At 40.3% G+C, this 19,826-nt stretch overlaps 1 protein-coding gene across 1 annotated transcript; it reads left to right on the forward strand.

The window, feature by feature from the left end:
* The first annotated feature begins 1,830 nt into the window (after window positions 1–1,830).
* npm1b (nucleophosmin 1b) lies at window positions 1,831–17,443 on the forward strand. The gene is made up of 11 exons (XM_029512937.1): window positions 1,831–1,898; window positions 2,211–2,293; window positions 3,212–3,331; window positions 3,533–3,626; window positions 3,855–3,946; window positions 4,072–4,133; window positions 4,262–4,340; window positions 8,785–8,883; window positions 12,857–12,952; window positions 13,044–13,118; window positions 14,326–17,443. The coding sequence occupies exons 1-11, from the start codon at window positions 1,850–1,852 to the stop codon at window positions 14,377–14,379; spliced, it is 903 nt and encodes a 300-aa protein (XP_029368797.1). The 5' UTR covers window positions 1,831–1,849; the 3' UTR covers window positions 14,380–17,443.
* Window positions 17,444–19,826: the final 2,383 nt, after the last annotated feature.

A 19,826-nucleotide genomic window follows, 5' to 3' on the forward strand; every position in this document is an offset into this window, starting at 1 on the left:
TGTTTTGTAAGTCCTTGTACATCAGCATAATATCAGCCATGTGAAAGGATCTGCAGGCATGCCCTGGCAGCGTGTGACACATTAAAGCTTTCTCAAGCTTTCAGGCATGCATGAATACGACTCCTTCCTTTCGGATAATACTGGTACTGTAGCTCTATGACTCAACACCTGCTCAGTAACAGCCAGATGCTGACACACCATGAGGCACTTATTAAAGTTAAAAACACATTTCCCTGTTTAGCAACTCAGCTGCTGTTTCACAATTAGATTTTAAACTTCATGAGATTTTTTTCTTCTGAAAAAGAAATTAATGAATAAAAAAAAAAAAATCAGAGAGTGGAGGTGAATGGTTGCTTTTATGTCCAAGAAAAATGCTGTCAATGGCAAAAAGGGAAAGTTGGGAGCACCAGGGCTGCTATTCCAACACTGAATGAATGAGTCAAAACTGTAATTAATACATGAAAAAATACGGCTCTTACAATAAACGGATGTTTTGGGATCTTTGGTCTATCAGGAGCAAATACAATTAATCTTGTGATTTATATTTCACTCTTTCCATGTAAAAGAGAATATTTGACCATAACTTAAATTGCCAAAACAAAAGAGCAATGTATTCATATGTAGAGCATCATCCCAAGTGTTTTCTCTAAAACAAATACATCCATTAATAGAATTATTCATTATGCAGTTTAGAAAGTTTCCTTGATTAATTTCTCCTGTAATATTGGGGCCTGCAACAGCTCTCCATTTTATTATTAATATTTTTTACAACCACAGAAGACTCTTCATAGACTGCAACTGCCCCCAGGGCTGGACTTTTAATATCACTGACCAAAGGCCTCTTTTATTTAGTCCAAACAGCACATTAAGCGATGGACGTAAGGGAGATTATCCCAGTGTTGATATAAAAGCTGTGCTGCTTATTTGACGAACCAGTTATCGTGCATGAAATAAGAAGAAAAAGACAATGTACAAAAACCACTCAGCTGGTCGGAAAAGTGATCACAGCACAAAAGGCATCTCAGCTTGTAGTTAAATCCATTTAAGTACAGTTGTATGTGGGTACATGCATTAATTTCAAATGACGCATCCTATTGCAAGCACTGTCCAGCTAAAAGAAGTGACTGGCACCCAAACGTGAACATGGACATTAGCTCAACAGTGAGAACGTTATTTCCCATCTCTGCTGCCATCTTGTTGTCTGTTTTGTTCTGTCCCTCCTTGTATAATTTTACTTTTCTTTTTGAACATGGATTCTAGATGATCCACTCTTATGCCATTGGATTTTATTTAATTTTTAAATATACGTTTAATTTTGTTACAGGTTGTAGATGTCAGATTTCAACATCTGTACTGGGAATGTTGACAAAGTTTCAGTAAACTGAAATAAATAAAATACATTGACATATACAAACCACCTTCATGCAGTGTAAATTAAACTTTCACTATCTATCTTTTAAAAAATTTAACAAGCAATATCAATGGCATTCAAGTATGAGCCTATGTTTAGTGATTTCAGCGTTTCCCCATCAAACTGAAGCCACAATTAGAAAATTTTGTAACATTTCACTTTAATAACAACAACAATAATAATAAACTAATGATAAACGTTTACAATCTTATTTTTCTTGTATTATATGTTATTGTTTTTTTTTTTTAACCTCCATCTCTACACCGACAGCCCCATCTAGTGTTTATCGACCTAAACTTCCGGGTTTCTTTGTCCCGCCCACTCTCGAATTCTATTTGCCCAGACGCCTCCGAACGTTGGTGACGTCGCCTCTCCCTCAGTGGCTGGCTGGTGTGTCCGTCAAATCAGTTTCCGGAAGCGTCGCCGCCCACTTCAAAGATGGAGGACGATATCTCAGATTTGAGCCGACCGCAGATGTATTTGTTTGGTGAGCTGGCTTTCTCCGACCAACCGTGTGTTATTGGCTCTCACTATCAGCTTTACAGCCTCGCTGTCACACACAAGTAGCCGTTTGACATTTTAAGCGGGCGGAAGTTGAGCTAAAGGAGCTGCTAACCCCCCCCACACCACACACAAACACAACTCGGCGCCAATTCAGCTCTTTTGTTTTAGCTAGTCGTGAGAAACAAACCATGGCAAAGAGACGAACCCCGTATCTGCACATGTAGGCCCGTTTTTTATGTGTGTGTGCAAACACAAGGTTAGTTACGCGTTGCAACGTGTGTTTTTCCTCCCAAAGGTTGCACCCTCAAATCGGACAAACGGGAGTTCAGAGTCGACGTAGACGACGATGATACGGAGCAGCAGCTGTCACTCAAAGCAGTAAGGACGACGATCACCGTTAGATGGAAATGTCCTTTATTGGCATTTATTGCACAGTTAAAAAAAATATTAAAAATATATATGAACACTCATTAAAGGCACTCACATGCATGCAACAACGCACATGACCTTAAACTGATCCACATCATAACACACAAAAACAACAAAAACATAGATTGACATATGACTTGACACATCAGCGTTATTGTATTAAAACTTCAATCTTCTTAGCCCCATTTATGTCGCCTCCACTAACATGAAAACAAGGGTCAATATCAAGCAAATAACTACTATATAATAATAGAACAATGAAGATTATATCCAGTCTGATTTTAAAAAGACAACAACTGGATCGTAAGGTTAATTTATTTATTCCTGTTACTTCCCAAAAAAGGTCAAGCACCCTTAGGTTATCACACATCCTTTTGATTTTTTTCTTTTTAAAGTGAGAGAAAGGAAATATACCCTCTGCAGCAAACAGACATTAAAATGCTAATCCACTGCCAATGTTTATTTTCTGAAATCAAGTAAAAATCAAAAGTAAAATCAAGAGTGAAGTTCACTAAGCACACAAAGCACAGGGGGTAGAAATATTCTGTCTTGTAGTTGTGTGTCAGCTGGTAGGACAGGGAACATTGCCCCGTCAAAGGCAAGATGTCAGCACATGATGGATATAAATGTCTGATAGTCGGTCAAGAAAGTGAGAAAAAACTTATTAGCATCTCTCTCATGATTTATCATGGCAGAAATCCTCCTACCAAACGTTTTAAAAAATGGAAAAAACCATTGTGTTGTCAGTTATCAATTGAAACCTGTGTTTTTTCATGGTGCCTAACATGTGAGCCCACAGGCATTAAAAGCAGCCCCATAATGACATGAAGGCTGTGGCGCAAAGAATCAGTTGTGCTGTGGTTGCAGGTTTGTCTCGGAGCTGAGGCTGAGGATAAGTTCCATATGGTGGAAGTTGAGGGCCTCAGTTATGATGGAAAAACAACCAAAGTTCCGCTGGTTGCCCTGAAGCCATCCGTCCTGCCATCTGTGAGTCAAAGGCAATGCTGACTGCAAATTTTAAGAAGGATTGAAGGAGATGGTCGCTGATTGCTTTAAAACTGCAAAAAATTTGCAAGATAAATCCCATAAATTAATGCATAATATGACTACAAACACGAGATACAAATAGTATATTCATGATTAAAAGGTTTGTTTTGTAGTTCTAAATGCTGCTGTGTTCTTGTCCAGATGAGTTTAGGTGGATTTGAGATCACTCCTCCAGTTACCTTCCGTCTTCAGTCAGGCTCTGGACCAGTTCACATCAGTGGGCAACACTTTGTCAGTGAGTATTTGTGCAGTTGTTGACTTTTCTTCTGCCAGAATTACAGATGCACAGTTAGAAACTAAGAATCAGGTCTCAGTTCACCACGTCAATGAACTGAGGAGTTTACCTGGTCAGCATCGTGTAAGATAAATGTGTGTCGTCAACTCCACTCGTCTTGCCATTGAAGTTAATGGAGCCTCATTTTACATCTGCACAATAGGGACCAGTAACCACTTTGCTTTGTAGGTGTGAAGGATTCAGATGATGAAGAGGAGGAGAACAACACATCCCCGGTGAAAAGACCTGCAGGCCTGATGTCAGGGAAGAAGCCTCCACCGGTAGTGACCACAGTTTGTTTGAGCTAATTTGGCATCATCTCTGCCTCTCTGCTTTTAACTCTGTGAGGAAAATTTTGGGAACTCTCTGTTGGACACTCTCACAATTGTCTCCATTTTTCATGTAGAAAAAATTAAAGATGGATTCTGATGATGATGAAGAAGATGACAGTGACGAAGATGATGATGAGTATGTGCTTGTTAGCATACTGAACTTTTCTAGTCGCATTTATCAGCTTAAAATAACAGTCAGATACTCCGTAGATCGGACTGGTTAATATTTGACTCAACAGAACTTAGAATCCTGTTTTTTTGAAGGGATGATGATGATGATGATGATGAGAGTGATGAAGATGATGTGACTCCTCAGAAAAATGTTGGCAAGGCGCTTGAAAAGGTTAGTGTGGTCTTTTCTTCTTCTCTTTTATTTTTCAACGTGTCTCTCTTTTTTACCCTGTGACCTATGGAAACAATGAGGCAGATCCCATGAGCGTTCTCTGATATTGGCCTGGGTTTTTTTCTCCATTTATAGATAATATTTAAAATTCAAACTTTAACTCGACCATGAGCTGAAGGATGTTGTTAAAATTCTAAAAATAAAAAAAATTAAGAGAACATTGTAAAGTAAACATACCAGGTTTTATATATATTACATCACAGTGAGCCAAACATTTGGGTTTTTAGAGGCCAACATAAGAATTAAACAAACACTTTTCACGTGCCACTGATCACAAGTGAGCAACACAACATCAAACAGGAATTTATTGAAAGTAAAAGACGCCAGCTAAGAGTGCCTGTTGAGAAATTTATGGATGCTCTGGAGTATTTACACAATTTCAGTAACATCTGAGCAGCAACAAGTAACCAACTTATGGTAGCCTTAAAAATGAGAGTTTGCCCTGAACTTTGCTCCATCACCATTTGAATCACCAAGCAGTAATTTTAAAAATAGGTTGTGTTCTTTTGGATTGCTTCCAATCCTCTGTTGTCCACAAGGTGTCAGGGCAGCCATGGCTGACCCTCAGATTTCCTCTGTGAAAAGGGAATTCTCTGCGCCGCTGCAGTTTGCCCACTCCCCTTTAGTTTCTGACACATCATTTAAACTCCCACAGGTTGTACTCATCTCAGCAGGCCCTTCCCATTCTTGCACCCGCTGACCGTCAAGCTTTTTGTATGTGACAAAACATGAAACTTTTTCATCCTGTTCGCTCATGTACCCACCTGTTTTCCCCGAGTAAAACACAGGGTCTGTGTGGCGTAATGATCGGATTTCTCCTCTGTAATCTGCTTGAATTCTCACCGTCTCACCAACAAGTCAGCACTATGTTATCCTACACACACACACACACACACACGCACGTGGTGAGATATACTTTAGGCATAATCACTTAAATGTTTCAGTACATGTTGCCATTTGCAAATATGCACTCAGTTAGCAAAGATTAACCATGCAAATCTACAGTGCACGTGCAGACAAGCATACAACAAACTGTTTCATACATACTCATACACACACAAGCACCAGGTATAGGGAAAAAATGTTCCCCCCATTTTTCTGTAACACTGCATATCTTTGTCCCTCTGTCATCCCACTGTTAATATGTTGCTCCTTTTTATCGTCTCTCATGCCATTTCAGCTTTGCACCTGGCCTTTGCCTTTGAACACTTGTTTTGCGTGTTACCGCAATCACTTGCAAGTGTGTGGATACATGTGTGTATCTACCTCATTTTTAGTTGTTTTTTCTTTCTTTCTTTCTTTTTTTTTTTTTAAACACCCCATCCAAGTGCAAACTGTGCCAGGCAAAAGATCAAAGTGGGGCAGATGCGCATACCTGCGACGTGAGCGCCAATCCTTGCCTCAGGGTCAGATGACAGCTGAGCATTTCTGTCACCTGTTGATTTATTCTGTTGTCTTCTCTTCCAATTTCTCCACCTTCTGCACCCCTCTCCCATTCCTCCCCCTTAGGACCTTAATCCTTTTCTTCGCTCTCCTTTTCTTGAGCGCTATAGCTGTCCTGTCTCATTCTTTTGTAATGAAGGCACAATGTTCAAGGAGGTAGGGCTGGGAGCAGTTATGTTTTTTTGTGTGTGTGTGTTTTGTTTTGATACAGACACTTTTCAGTACAGTTTATTTCTTTCTTTCACACATTTTATGTCAGTAATTTACAGTTTGAGAACCAACCAAAATCTGATGTGTTTGATTTAAACATGGAAGTCGGACACAATTTAGACATCAGAAGTTTAAGTAATGCCCTAAAATACATTTGCCAGAGTTCATACCAAATAACATGAGGACTCCTGTATTAACACATTTTCAAACACCTAACTAGTCTGACTGCAATTTCAGGCTTGATAACACCCAGCTGCAAGTGTACTTATCCTGATTTATTATTTTTTTTTCACATGTGACACAATTGATGTTCTGTCTTGTGTGTAGAGAAAACACATTTTATAGGGTTACATAATTTTGTGCTCTTATTTAGACCAGATTGGATGGTTTAAAATAAGATCCTGAGGCATATGGCCTACATATGACTCCTATTTACATAGTGGAATTACAATTTGACAGTGTTGCCTCGATAAGTAAATCTTACATCATTACTTCAGATAACTATCATTATTCTGGCAACAGAGCAGCAGAGCTGTGTCACTGCTGGCTATGTTTACTTGAGCAGATTTAATGAGCGTCATCTTTTCAGGCAGAAACAGCATCAGTCCCTCTATATCACTGAATGTTTCTACGTGCCCTAAACTTAACCTATTTTTCAATTGTACTACTATCAATACTGGCAAAACTGACATGAATTAACCGTAAGGTGTCTTACTTTCAGCAGCACTAATAGTCTAAGTCTAAAAAAGAAATAATGTGTTTACATCCCAAATAAATCACATAGCCAGATAATGCTCACAATAGATCTTCACCACATTAACGATAGAAGTCTTTCTCTGGGAAACTTAGGAGCGATAACCACCCAAACCAAAATCAAATCAAATCAGATTTATTTGTATAGCACCAAATCATAACAAAGTTGCATTAAGGCACTTTACATATAGAGCAGGTGTAGACCAAACTCTTTATAAAATTATCTAAAGAGACCCAACAGATCCCCCGATGAGCAAGCAATTGGCGACAGTGGCAAGGAAAAACTTCCTTTAAGAGGCAGAAACCTCAAGCAGAACCAGGCTCAGGGGGGGCGGCCATCTGCCACGACCGGTTGGGTTGAGAGTGGGAGAGAGTGAGATAGGCATTTTTTTTGTGGGGGGGGGGGGGGGGGGGGGGGGGGACATGTTGCTGCATGAAGTTCATGGAGGCGAGCTGTAGTATAGAATTCATGAAATATGGGACCAGCAGGTGTTGCAGGAACATGGGATGGTGATGAGTCACCACCTGCAGGATGAGGACAGGGAGAGAGAGGAGAGGAACTGGGAGAGACAGAGACTTTGGCAGAACATGGTTAGTAAATGTAGTATAAATGCTTAGAACTGGGTGAAACTGTGTTTTTTTAAGAAGGATGGTTCTTATCAGCGCATGCAAGGGGGGAGGAAAGGAGAGCGAGCGAGCGAGAGGGAGGGAGAGAGAAAGAGGGAGGGGGGAGAGACAGAGAGACAGAGAGAGAGAGAGAGAGAGCGAGAGAGAGAGAGAGAGAGAGAGAAGCTCAGTCCTTCCCCCAGCAGCCTAGGCCTACAGCAGCATAGCTAAAGAGTAGAGGACTTTAACTTTTTAACTATAAGTTCTGTCATACAGGAAAGTTTTAAGCCTGGTCTTGAAAATTGCTAAAGAGTCCGCCCCCCCGGACCGATGCTGGAAGTTGATTCCATAGAAGAGGAGCCTGATAACTGAACGATCTGCCTCCAGATTTACTCTTGGAGACTCTAGCAACCACAAGTAAACCTCCATCTAGAGAGCGGAGTGGCCTGCTAGGACAGTAAGGAACTATGAGCTCTCTGAGATATGATGGAGTTTGGCCATTAAGAGCTTTATATGTTAACAGAAGGATTTTGAATTTTACTCTTATCTACTTATATTTTACTGGCAGCCAATGAAGAGCGGCTAACACAGGAGAGATATGATCTCTTTTCCTAGTTCCTGTTAATATTCATGCAGCAGCGTTCTGAATTAACTGAAGGCCTTTTAGAGATTTGTTTACATCATGTAATCTGAATTCAGTGTAAATACTTAAATAATGAGCACATCTACTCAGGTGCATCCATGTTTGTTTCCTTTGCCTGTTAACATCATCCTAATTAAAACAAACAAACAAACAAAAAAACTTTGAAACAGCCCCTCCAGCATCTTGTATTACCAGGCTTTGCTTTAGGAAATTACATGTGTAATTGCCTTGTAGCAGTTATGTCAACACGGGCAATTACAATTCTAGCCCATTCCAAGGTGAATACCAGTGATTGCAAGGAAAGGGTTGGTGCTCAGGAAATGCAGGTACTTGCCTCAGCTATTACAAGGTAATTACATAGGTAGCTGAAAGCAATGGGGACCTGACGGGAAGGCCTCCAGTGTGGAGAAGAACGATGACAGGTCATTGGGGTACTAAGTATCTGATCAGTGAGAAATTACCAAGTACGTCTACAGTTTCCTCTGTAATTTCATATGGCACTGGAGCTCCGAGATAATACCAGTTTTGGATATGTGTCATTCCTAATTTAGGTGCACTTATGTTTATAGTTCAGACGGATTCACCTCTAACTGAGATCAGAATATGAGTCATTCTTAACATCTCTCCTTTAGCATTTGAATGTCTCATTGCTGTTGTCCCTCCTGTACAATGTAAATCTTGTTATCATGAGTTGAACTTTGTTTGGGTTTTTTTCCTTTGCTTTCTCAGAGGGCAGAGTCTTCAGCAAAGAAATCCAACAAAACTCCAGTGAAACAAAATGGCCCTGCAGGGAAACCATCAGGATCAGCACTCAAACCGCAGAGTAAGGTATGAACAAGCTGCGTCACCTGCTGAGCTCTGCTTACTTTTTGTTGTTGACAGCCACTAAACTGTAGTAGGCTATAGCTGATCTAGATGGAATGGGCCTGATGTGTTGGGCTGACTAATTGGATCTGCACTGATGCCACACTTGAGTCACCATCTGCAACTCTGTTCCATCAAGCCATCAAGTCAAACACCCAAAAACATGGGTGTTGAAAAAGTTGAAAAGAAGTATGTACTTATCTATTACACAACTCATGAGCTGCTTTGATAGATTGTGTAACATCACATTTTCTTTACTAGTACAGAAACACTTTGGAGAGAATTGGGAGAGAAACCAAGTTAAAAACATCCTTTCTTGCAAACAATCTACTATTTACAGTACATTTAAAATGACAGCCTAATGAAGCCTGCAGGCAAAATTTGGTTCAAACTTACCGCACTTAAAAGGGAATACAAAAATCCATAAGAGACAACTTGATATTTTTTGTGTGTTTCCATTGAAGACATCATAGACGTGTATATAGAAAACACTTTTTCAGCTTTTCCATTCCACCGCCAAGGAATGTGATAAACACACATTACAATTAGTTCAACCTGATAGTTAATTTCTTGGGTGGAATGTCTTGGGCAGCCTCCCCTCAAACCCCAAAGCTTGAACTCTGCCTCTCTTTAAGCAAACACACCTGACCTCTAAACGGGTTTCCTGGGGCAAGGTTTAAACCTGCGACCCTTTGGCCTGACCCCGACGTCTTGAGTTGCAGCCACCTTTGATGCCCCGCACTCCCACCCCACCTCCCAACCCCCCGTAACACACATACAGATCAGGGAATACAAATTGGCAAGCTTCTCTGCAAGTTTGTTAATTTTTCAAAGCTTGTCACCGTGATTTAGAAGAAAAAAAAAAAAGCTCAGTTTAGATAAGGTGTTATGTGCTGGCATGCAAACTTTGGCTGGTGTGTGTGATAAAACACAGCCTCTGCGAAACGTACACATAATTTCTGGACCTACTTGTGCACAAAAACATGGTCTTTTCTCGAGATGTCTTGATAGAAGGTGCTGTAATTTTTATCTTGTTAAACACTAAGTCATGGAATGGCTGAAGTCCTGAGGCTACAGAGGGTGACCCCCCCCCTCCAGGGCCAGATTTGCTGCTGCGTGGGAGAGTGTAGTTAATTCTGTAGTGGCCGCTGTCCAGACACAAACACAGTGGCTCTTGAAATGCTCGGGGGGATTAGCCGATGGCACAGCTGAATTGCCGAAACCGTCCCGCCAGTTTAAACTTTCTGGCCTGTGGACCTTCGCCTGCCCCCCCCCCCCCCCCCTCTTCCCCTCTCCACTTCTGCACAACAACTGTTCCCTCTCTACAACCTCTTCACACCCCTCACTTCCTGGACACACCTTCTCCCAATTGCTCTCATTAACCAGCGTTTGATGTCTGGTGCAGCTTGCGCTTCCAGATGCCCCTGAGGAGCGAGGAAGCGGGCGTGGATGTCTGTTTTTTTCCTCTCCTAAATGCAGGTGACTGGTCATTAGATTGGCTTGTCAGATCTGTTGCCAGTACCGCAGTTTGCACCTCTCACAGCCCAGCATGTAGCTGCACCTTCTTGTGTAACAAGCTTGACATGAGAACCAGCTAACTCGAGTTGTGCTGATCTGAAGTAACTTAATCTTGCAGCTGGTGTCTTTTGATTGATGGGTTTGGAGACGTTGATGCCTTCAAGCACACGTCACAGTCGTAAAGTTGTTAACCACTTCACTCAGGCTTATCCCAAAAGCGTGTGAGTCATTGTTTTAACGACTGATTGACATGTGTTTGCAGCAGGTGCCTATCTTGTTAGCGCTCATTTATTTTCCCATGAGTGTCGGGATGTTTGCGTCTAATGAGGCTCTGCTGATGATTGTACATGAAAAATGCCCATTATGCCAGCCGAATGTGTTTGTATACTTATACGAGTCATTAGATGAGAGTCACAGCTCCCAGTGTCCTGATATTTTCCCCAGACATGGGCCCCCCAAAGCCCTCGTTCCAACAAAACGATAATTACCAACCTAGACAGACCTGATGAGCAAAGGTGTCACAACCATGTGTTTGCACTGGATTGAAGACAAGAGATTGCATCAAATGATAGCATGCTTGTGATTAAGTTCCATGTCTCGTGGCATCTGTAATCAGTGTCTGGCCCAGATGAAAAAGCTTGTTGGCTTTGTGTGTTTATCAGCTGTTTCAGGTCCACAGCTGTCCTTTGGAAGTAGAGAGCTGCCCGTAAATAATAAATACGTAGCGCATTTGTTTGGCCTGGAGCCAGCAGCATATGCGCTCTTTTTTTGTAGTGTGGCATGTGTCAATGTTTTTTTTCCACTTTATACCTTTTGATCTGTGCTATAAAATGGAGATCTCATAGGGACAGGGACAGATTATTGCATTTTTTTAAAATTAGAGAGATAATTTCCTTGAGATCATTCCACTTTTTTTTTTTTTACTATTTCAAGTCTTTCCATGCTGCTAGCTCTGAACCAGAAACAGTTCCCTAACCCTGAAAAACAGGGGTTTATTTGGAAATGCAAAATTTTGTTCTATTGCTCCTTGGCCTACATCTTAGTTGCCCAGTTATGTTGTCTGTGTCATATCATGCATGTCTGTAATATGCAGGAGTATATGGAGCTTCTGTTTCCAGCTTTGATTTAACTAATTCCACTAAAAGAAATGATTCCAAGGTTCTTAGATGGCAAGTCTTTATGCAATACTGTTTGCAGTAGTGTTGATGACAACTTTAATATGCTGAACTAAAATATTTTGGTTGGAACTAGGGTTTGAACAAAACTGGAATGAATATGAAAGAAAATAATCCTGATAGTTAAAAATCTGAAAAACTTCCAAACCTACTCAAGCTTTCCGTTTGGCCCAGAGATGCTGAAAATATCCTTGAAAATCTCAGTGCCCTTCTCAGGCCCACTACATTGCCCAACCGTAGGGTAAAAATAGGATTGTGTTTGTTAACCCAACAGCGTGGCTCACTGGCTGCTGAGGTTCTTCTGTTTTTTGACTTGCTTGCTAAAATGTCTCTCTATGAATTGCTCTTCTTTCAAATGTGTCTCTGGCTATCAATGAAACCCTGCAATTTCACTGGATTCCACACTGGCTTTGCGTGTCGGGACAAGCTCTTAGCCTTGTGTTATGTGCAGCCATTGAGTGTAGTGTGTGTGGTTGTGTTGTGTGTGTTGTGCCACATTCAGACACTTCCTAATTGAGGATCTCCGAGGAGCCTCCACTGTCCAGGTCTGGACACAACTGTGGAACTGTCTGCTCGATCACTGTTCCCAAAAAGATTCAAATGTGGCCATTCACAAACCATGAACAGAAAAGGTGTCACCTTTTGTTGTGGAAGTTATTGAATTAATGTCGGTAATGTCGGTAATTTTTTTGTAAAACAAGCACAAGAACATTAGTTGAACTTTGACCTTTTTCTTCCTTTAGTTCAGCTGTTAGGATTTGCCTCCAGTGGAAAAACCCATTTGACAGTCTCTATTGCTCATTGGAGAGTCGGGGCTTGCCCTCTCCTGCTTGCAAACAATAAAAAACATAATTTGTACCTGATGTATTTGTAAAAAAAAAAAAAAAAAAGAAAAAGAAAAGAAGAAGATGGTGTAATTAGGCTAGAATTTGTTGTCCTTTCTAACGCTTTTATCTTCTTCCAGCTGGCTGCCCACGCCAAGCCTGTAAACACAGACCTGACTAAATGGGTCACAATAGGGCTGCAGCCCAGAATGGTCAGCGAATGAATTCATCATCAGTAACTTTTGTGTTGAGTTCAAGTGAGAACACAGAGATGTAAAAAAGTTATAGTTCTAAGAACTGAGGTAAAAGAAGAAATATTATGGCATAATATGAAGCTATCTCTGCATCTACAGTGCTACAAATCTCTCTCTATTTGACTTATCAATTAGTGTTTCTTATCTGGCTGATGCATTTTTCCAGACACCTGTCGCAGGAAAAGACAAACTCCAGGCTGGCCCATCGAAATCTCCCTCTCTGGCTGAGATTAAGAACAAGTTGTCGACAGCAGCCAAGGAGGTAAGGCTGTCATCCTTTTTTGCAAATTACTGCTCTTAATTGAAAGTCTGTAGCACAGTTAAGCTGATGATTTAATGGCCTTATTCATCAGGGAAAAAGCCTCCCGAAGACAGAGCAGAAGTTTGAGAACTTCGTGAGGCATTCACTTAAAATCTCAGATAAAAAAGTAAGTAATCGTGACTTTTTTGATATGTTTTGTATCAATTCGTTTTGAGAACCTTGTGACCGATTATTTGAAGTCTAAACTTCTTATTTTAAGATAATTTTAAGAACCTTTCTTTATTTTTGAGCCTTCCCCATGCAGTTCACATACATTTCATGCTTTTTTACTTCTACATTCTATGCATTTAATTTCATAGACATCTATCCAGTGGGGCACATTTACATCAACGTTCATTTTGCCTATAAAAAGCTCTTTTCCGTGATGGATACCCTGGAATGCATTATTGTTCTTCACACTGTCCTCGTACCTTAAACTGTGCAGTATGCCTCAACTGTCTTTCCAGCACAGTGTGTTCTCTTTGAATTATATTCATTTTGTGTCAGCGGGCTCTTTCGAGATGGAATGGGAGTACACCTGCCAAGGCAAACTCTTTCTTGGTGATTTACTGGAGTGTGTGTCTTTTGTAGCCTTAATGAAGGGACCTGTGGTATGTGGATGGTACCAGTCTCTTTCACATTCAAGGCCTTTGACCAACCCCAAAAAACAGGGTTTTTCTTCAATGCAGGACTTAAATCTTTGCTAATAGTTCTTGTCATTTCAGAAGATAAACAACAGCTCCAGCACGTTGTTTTGCCGAGCACAAATTAATCACCACAAAACCTTAAGATTATCACACGATTCTAGGCAATGTGTCAGGTAGCGACGCAGTGTTTTCTGTATCGCAACATCTGTTTGGTGATCACACCAAAAAAAAGGGCCCGTTTGAACATTCATTTGTGATTTCATTGCAGTGATAAAAATGTTAACTGTACAGTTATGAGAGCAGGTGAAAGCTCTTTAGAGCGGAGTGAGGGCTGGGCGGACAAGGAAAAAAGTGGGGGTGGAGTTGGGTCGGGGAGAGCTTGTTGATCCCAGTGTGTAGAAACATCTGTGGAAGTGCTTTGGTTTCATCAGCCAAGGCTGAGATCTGTCAGACCTGGAGCACCTAGTCATATACTCTGGTATGTACTGCTGCCCCCACCCAACCCCTCATCGTTCCCCAACAGCCCCATCTAAACTCAGTAGTCCCACTGGTGAGACGCACAAACGCACGCTGTAGTAAAAGTGAGTCATGTGTCTCATGCTGTATAGCACTTCATTTAGATGATTTGTAATTTCTCTCTCTTTTCTTGTTCTGTTGTCATCCCTCCCTCCTCAACACGTTCATCAGGTGGCCAAGGATCTCTGGAGTTTTGTACAAACACTGAAGATTGAGAAGAAGTAACAAACCCAGTACTCGTCTGTTTTGTTTTGTTTTTTTGAATCCTGCGAGACATTTAAAGGCACAGTCAGTGAGATTTCCTACTCAGCCTTATTTTGTCATCATTGCTAGCTATGAACTAAGGGAACAGAGCTTCAGAGTGCTGAACAAGCTTAAAGCCGTTAATGATTCAGGTGTCATCTTTTCTGATCTTTTTTTTTTTGTAGATGTGAAACACTTTCTCAAGCTTATTGTCACTCATTCAGGTTTACCAGCCTGCAGATTATCCACCTGCTGAAACTGTCTGCTCTATCACATGCCAATCTGCACCACCTATAGGAAAGGAAAAGAGCTGCATCACCAATTAAGACCTGCAGATATGTGTTGGTATCTCACAGGACAGAAATCGCTGCTTGTGCTGCCTGTGATAAATGGGGCACTTGCAGTTTTTGAAGAGTTGCAAATTAATAATAAGAAATTATTATTTCGTAACACCAGCTTTAAAATGTAAGTATTGAGGGTCGACGACAGATCAGGCAAAATAGACTTTTTTTTTTTTTTTTTTTACCCAAAAACTGATGTCTGTGGGGTTTTTAACAGCGTTAGCACATTTATTATACCAGCATGAGTCACCACAGATTAAAAAGAAAAGAAAGATGGGTTCCTCAATTGAAGATGCTAAGCTGTACAACATACATTTTTCGGCAGGTACTCGAAGCAGGATCAGTTGTACAACTTCTTAAGTGCTGCGTGTGCAGGCAGTAGTCCCCCACCTTGCCTGTAGATGGTGAGCTCTGCAAGTCTCCACGTCGCATTCTTTTTGCTTTTGGTGGTGCATGTTGCTTTTGGAGCTGCAGGCCCAGAACAGCTGGTTCTACATCTCTGCAGCTGGATGATTAGTCCTGCGGCTGGTTTCAGGTGCTTCGCATCCGAGACACTATGTGTCCCCATAAAGTCAATAATGCAAAAGGAAAAATTGCAGAATGTGCCTTTAAATATCTCTACTGTAAACTGATAGAAATCTCAGTCCCATCTTGTGTGAATTTGAACAGTGCATTGTTTGAGAGAGCTGATACTGTGGGACAATGTTCTTACATCAGCCAGTGATGATGTTAACTTTTTTTTTTTCTTTTTCCCATTTAGTTATTTTCGGTTCTGTAAGGCTTTACAGATTATTTTTACCATGAAGAAGTGATTACAGAGTGCGCTGTTAATTTGTCTGGTTCAACTGCTTGCTTGGTACATATTGTATTTTTTCAATGAGCATCGAGGTCGAACCTTTTTGGATTGTGTATCCAGGTAATTTGATCATAGAAGTCCTGCAACAGTTTGGTTTTATGCCATGATAAAGCAATTAAGCAAACAAAAATTAATGCATTTCCTAAGCATTTTGCTTAAAACAGAAAAAGTAAGCTCCATATGTGTATGAGGATGTGATCAGTTTTAACTTTGCTACTGTTACATATCTTCAGCAGTCGGTCTTTCGAGCAAACAACGTTGTTTCTTTTATTAGACCTTCAGTACAGATGTTTGACATTTGGTTAATCTTAACTTGCAGAACCTGCAGATATTACAAACCTGCTGACTTGATCAATTTCAGACCTTCCGTTTTTTTTTTTTTTTTTTTGGTAGGATTAATTCAAATCAAGCTTATTCACTGTCATGACCGCTGAAGGAATACATTACAGCAATTTCTGCCAAAAATCACCCTCATAAGTGCAGTACAGAAAACATTATCACAAGTATTATGACCGCTATAAATCCAACACAGATGCGCTGACCGAATTGTTTTCTTTAAAGTAATATACATTACATACAAGTTAAAAACAAAACAAATGGACCGTTAACTAGCTCCAGGAGTATATTTACGAGTTGGCACCGTTACCATTATACTTCAGTCTACTCTCAAACACTATGCACTAACAACAGATTACAAAGCTATGATCAGGGCACATTATCCTGTTTATTACAACACAATCAAAAAATACATATCAAAAAATTACGCTTTTACAGAAACCCCAAAAAGAACTCAGCCTCACAACTGTTTGCACTCTTGTACATTGGAGCTCTAATGATGACAAGCGGGCGCCCACTCTGCTTAAAATGTGTTTATGATCCTGTATAATGCCTTTTATGAGCCAAATGCTGGCAGTTGGATACCATCCGTAAGCAGGCAAATTACTTGGTTCAGCCATCCCGTCAGCTGTAGAGGATATTTAACATTCAGCGACTTTAGTTAATTAAAGTCACCGGGATAATTCTAAATATCTAGATCTTGAAGTTCTGTGGTCTCCTCTAGTGAGGTTTTATGAGAGGGGCAGGTTGATAGCCTAAGGGCTTCGTTTTATCTTTACAGAAGATCCTTGTATCATTACTTTATATCAAACCTAATGAACTTGTTTTTTCTGTGAGCTTCATTTACAAATACGGCAGCTGAACAATTGTGTTTTTAAACTGTATGCTTCGTCTGATCTTGCTTATAGCTGGTTTTGCAGCTTGGATCTGTTATTGTGATATTCATTTTAAATGTCATTTTTGAGTTTTCTTGTGTTTATCTTTAAAAAATACTATCCTGTTTTTAACATTTCACTTTAGCATTAATGTTTAGTTCAGTTCAGTTTGTCATCTTTTTATTCTGTACTGAGTAAGAATGAAGCCAGTAACTAAATATGTCCATGTTAAAAAGATTGAGATTAGTCTGATGTAATTTTGGGGGCTCATTATTTTTAATCATTTTTTGTAATAACATCTGGTTGAAATTTGACTTTCAAAAATACAATCTGAAGTAAAGACTGTAGATGATCTCGAGACACATTAAAGGTGCGAAAGTGAGTTTAGCCTGTTTAGTCAAACTTTAGTCAAACTTTATTGATTAGTTTATGCATGACAGCTGATGGCGGATGTTCATTCATTTATTTGTTGAGATGAACATAACCATCTTTTTTTTTTTTACCTACCTGTGTCATTTACCTGAATAAAGTGAATCCAGGCAGTTTTGAGTCACACATTTTGTTTTTTACCTTTTTAAATCTCAAAAAACGTGATTGATTTCAGCAAGTCGAAGGATTACATTAGTGAAGAATTCCCCAAATTCAGGTGAATGTACTCCGACTGTGTTTCGTTGGTATGATTCAAAGACTATATCTGTACTTTGGAGGCAGAAGCCTCAATGAAAATCCTTGTTCTCATTTTATACTCTTATTGTTTTGTGTTTTTTTTTGCCTTTGAGGTTTGTTTATTCCTCTCATTTATGTGACATACGCTGCATTCTGTTTGTCCTCCAGAGCTTTTAAAATGGCAAACGATAAAGTCGGGTTTTTCGTCCAGACTTAACACAGCATTTTTCAATGTTGCATAACCCACTGCAGAAAATTCGGGAAATCAGCCATGAAGTCTTAATTGAAGTCACGGTCTCGTACCACTGCATGGACTGGGAAGTTGCATCTGCTGATTCCCACGTCGTCCCAGGTTGTTAACAAATGTGTTTAGCTAATACTGGCCAACTGAGTGCAACTTTCTGCTGGTAGGCTTTTGCAGGTTTACACGCTGAGGAACGACTCAGGAAGCACGCCATTAAGAAACAATTAACAGGCATCTATTGAAGCAACATGTCCACAAACGTTTCCCTTTTCTGTAAGGGTATAAATGTTGTGTACTTGTAAAGTTCTGTCTTAGCGATGTCCACGGCACCTTCAGCTGCCATCTGCTTCTTGAAAATGGTGTTAATGAGGCAGATTCTCTTTCATCATAATGAGAATAACCAAAACTCCAAAATTATAATTAACATCCCTCTTTGTTGGCACCACTAGGTGGCACTGAAGCCCAGCCTTAACTTCAAAGCCAGACTCAATAATGATATAAATTGATTTTACCTGAAGTGTGAGTCAAACATTACTTCACTGCCAACTGAACACTTTTTGCCCCGTAGCCATGAGGAAGTGAGGCGCACTAGCGGATGCAGCCACGGGATGACGCACAATTTTATGTTCCACACAAGACGAGTGAGGCACGTGGAAATCCCCCCCATGTGCTTTACTTGAATTCCAGTCCTGGGTTTGACTGAGCCAGCCTCAAGGTATTGACACACATGCACCAAAATCTCAAAGTGCACACACGCACGCACACGTACACACATATTGTTATATAAAAGTTACCATGTAATCCAGTTACTATGTGAACCGTAGTAGAGAAAAATATTTGTATCAGCAACACTTGAGTTTGATTTGTCGGTTATGAACAATCACAGTGGCTTCAAAAAGTATTCAGACCCCTTCGCTTTGTTTTACATGGATACAATTGCCGTTTTGCTCATAAGTTTTTTGTTTATTAAAAATTAAATCTCATTCAGGGAACAGTCCCTTTGTTGTGGCTCCAAACTTTGGTCAGGTGCATCCTATTTGCCATAATTATGAATATTGTATCTTGAGGCCATCTGCATCAAATTAAAATGACTGGATATAGTTCAGAAAGTTACACACCTGTGTACATAACGTCTCACAATTCAAACGCCATGTCAAAACATAATCCAAGCTATGAAGTCTCAGGGACTTGCTGTAAATCAATGCAAGAAGGCATCGATCAGGGCGACTGTATAATAAAACCATTTTTAACACTTTCACTGTTCCCAGGAGCAGCAGTGGCCTCAGTAAGTGTGAAGTGAAATATGTTTGGATCCACAGACAAACGGAGTAACTGGGCAGGAGGGACTTCGGTCTTAACCAAGAGCCCAACAGTCTCTCTGACAGGGATTCAGTCCTCAGCAGAGATGGGAGAGCCAGCCAAAGGGTTGGCCATCACTCAGGCCTTCATGACGGAGGCCGCGTATAACCGCCTGCTTGAGGCTTTCCAAACATTCGTCAATTCTCAGACGTAAGGAAAAATATTCTGATCTAAATACTAAATGTGGGATTTCAGTTTCTTTTTTTAAATCAATTTTGCTAAACTTTCTCAAACCATGTTTCACTTTGACATTCAGGCTTATTGGGTGTACACTTGTGAGAGAAAGGATTTATGGCTGAGTCTGCAATGCAAAATGTCAAGTGCTCTTACTACTTACTTTTTCACACAAAAGAGAATACGTTGCATCCACACATCTTGCTCCATGTGTCATCGGGAACTAATCAAGGTTGGTTCACCGATATTACAAATTAGCTCCCATCCAGCTGTGTCCTGCTTTGACCCCTGTGCAGTGCAGGTGAATGGCATTTTGTGTTAGGTGCTCAAATAATGGAACACGTTTATCTATTCAACGCTGGCATGGATAAGCCACATAACATGTGGTTAACAGTTATAATTGGGATTATTTATTTGGAGGAATATCGAGTTCAAAGAAAGCACACAAATAAAAACTTGGACAGCCAAACAATAACTAACTACTCCTTTTTTTTTTTTTTTTTGGTCGTTTACTTGAACTGACCTTTTAATCTTAGTCTTTCTTCTGTGAGTGTGTAGTTCAAGGTAAGTGCAGTTAA

The sequence above is a fragment of the Echeneis naucrates genome, chromosome 10, assembly GCF_900963305.1.
Source record: "Echeneis naucrates chromosome 10, fEcheNa1.1, whole genome shotgun sequence".
Classification (NCBI taxonomy): Eukaryota; Metazoa; Chordata; class Actinopteri; order Carangiformes; family Echeneidae; genus Echeneis; species Echeneis naucrates.

Excerpts from the sequence above, each read along its gene's own strand:
- npm1b (XM_029512937.1), top strand. The coding sequence starts at position 1,850 with ATGGAGGACGATATCTCAGATTTGAGCCGACCGCAGATGTATTTGTTT. Across the intron at positions 3,332-3,532 it reads AGCCATCCGTCCTGCCATCT|ATGAGTTTAGGTGGATTTGA; the intron begins GTGAGTCAAAGG and ends GTTCTTGTCCAG. Across the intron at positions 13,119-14,325 it reads TTAAAATCTCAGATAAAAAA|GTGGCCAAGGATCTCTGGAG; the intron begins GTAAGTAATCGT and ends CACGTTCATCAG.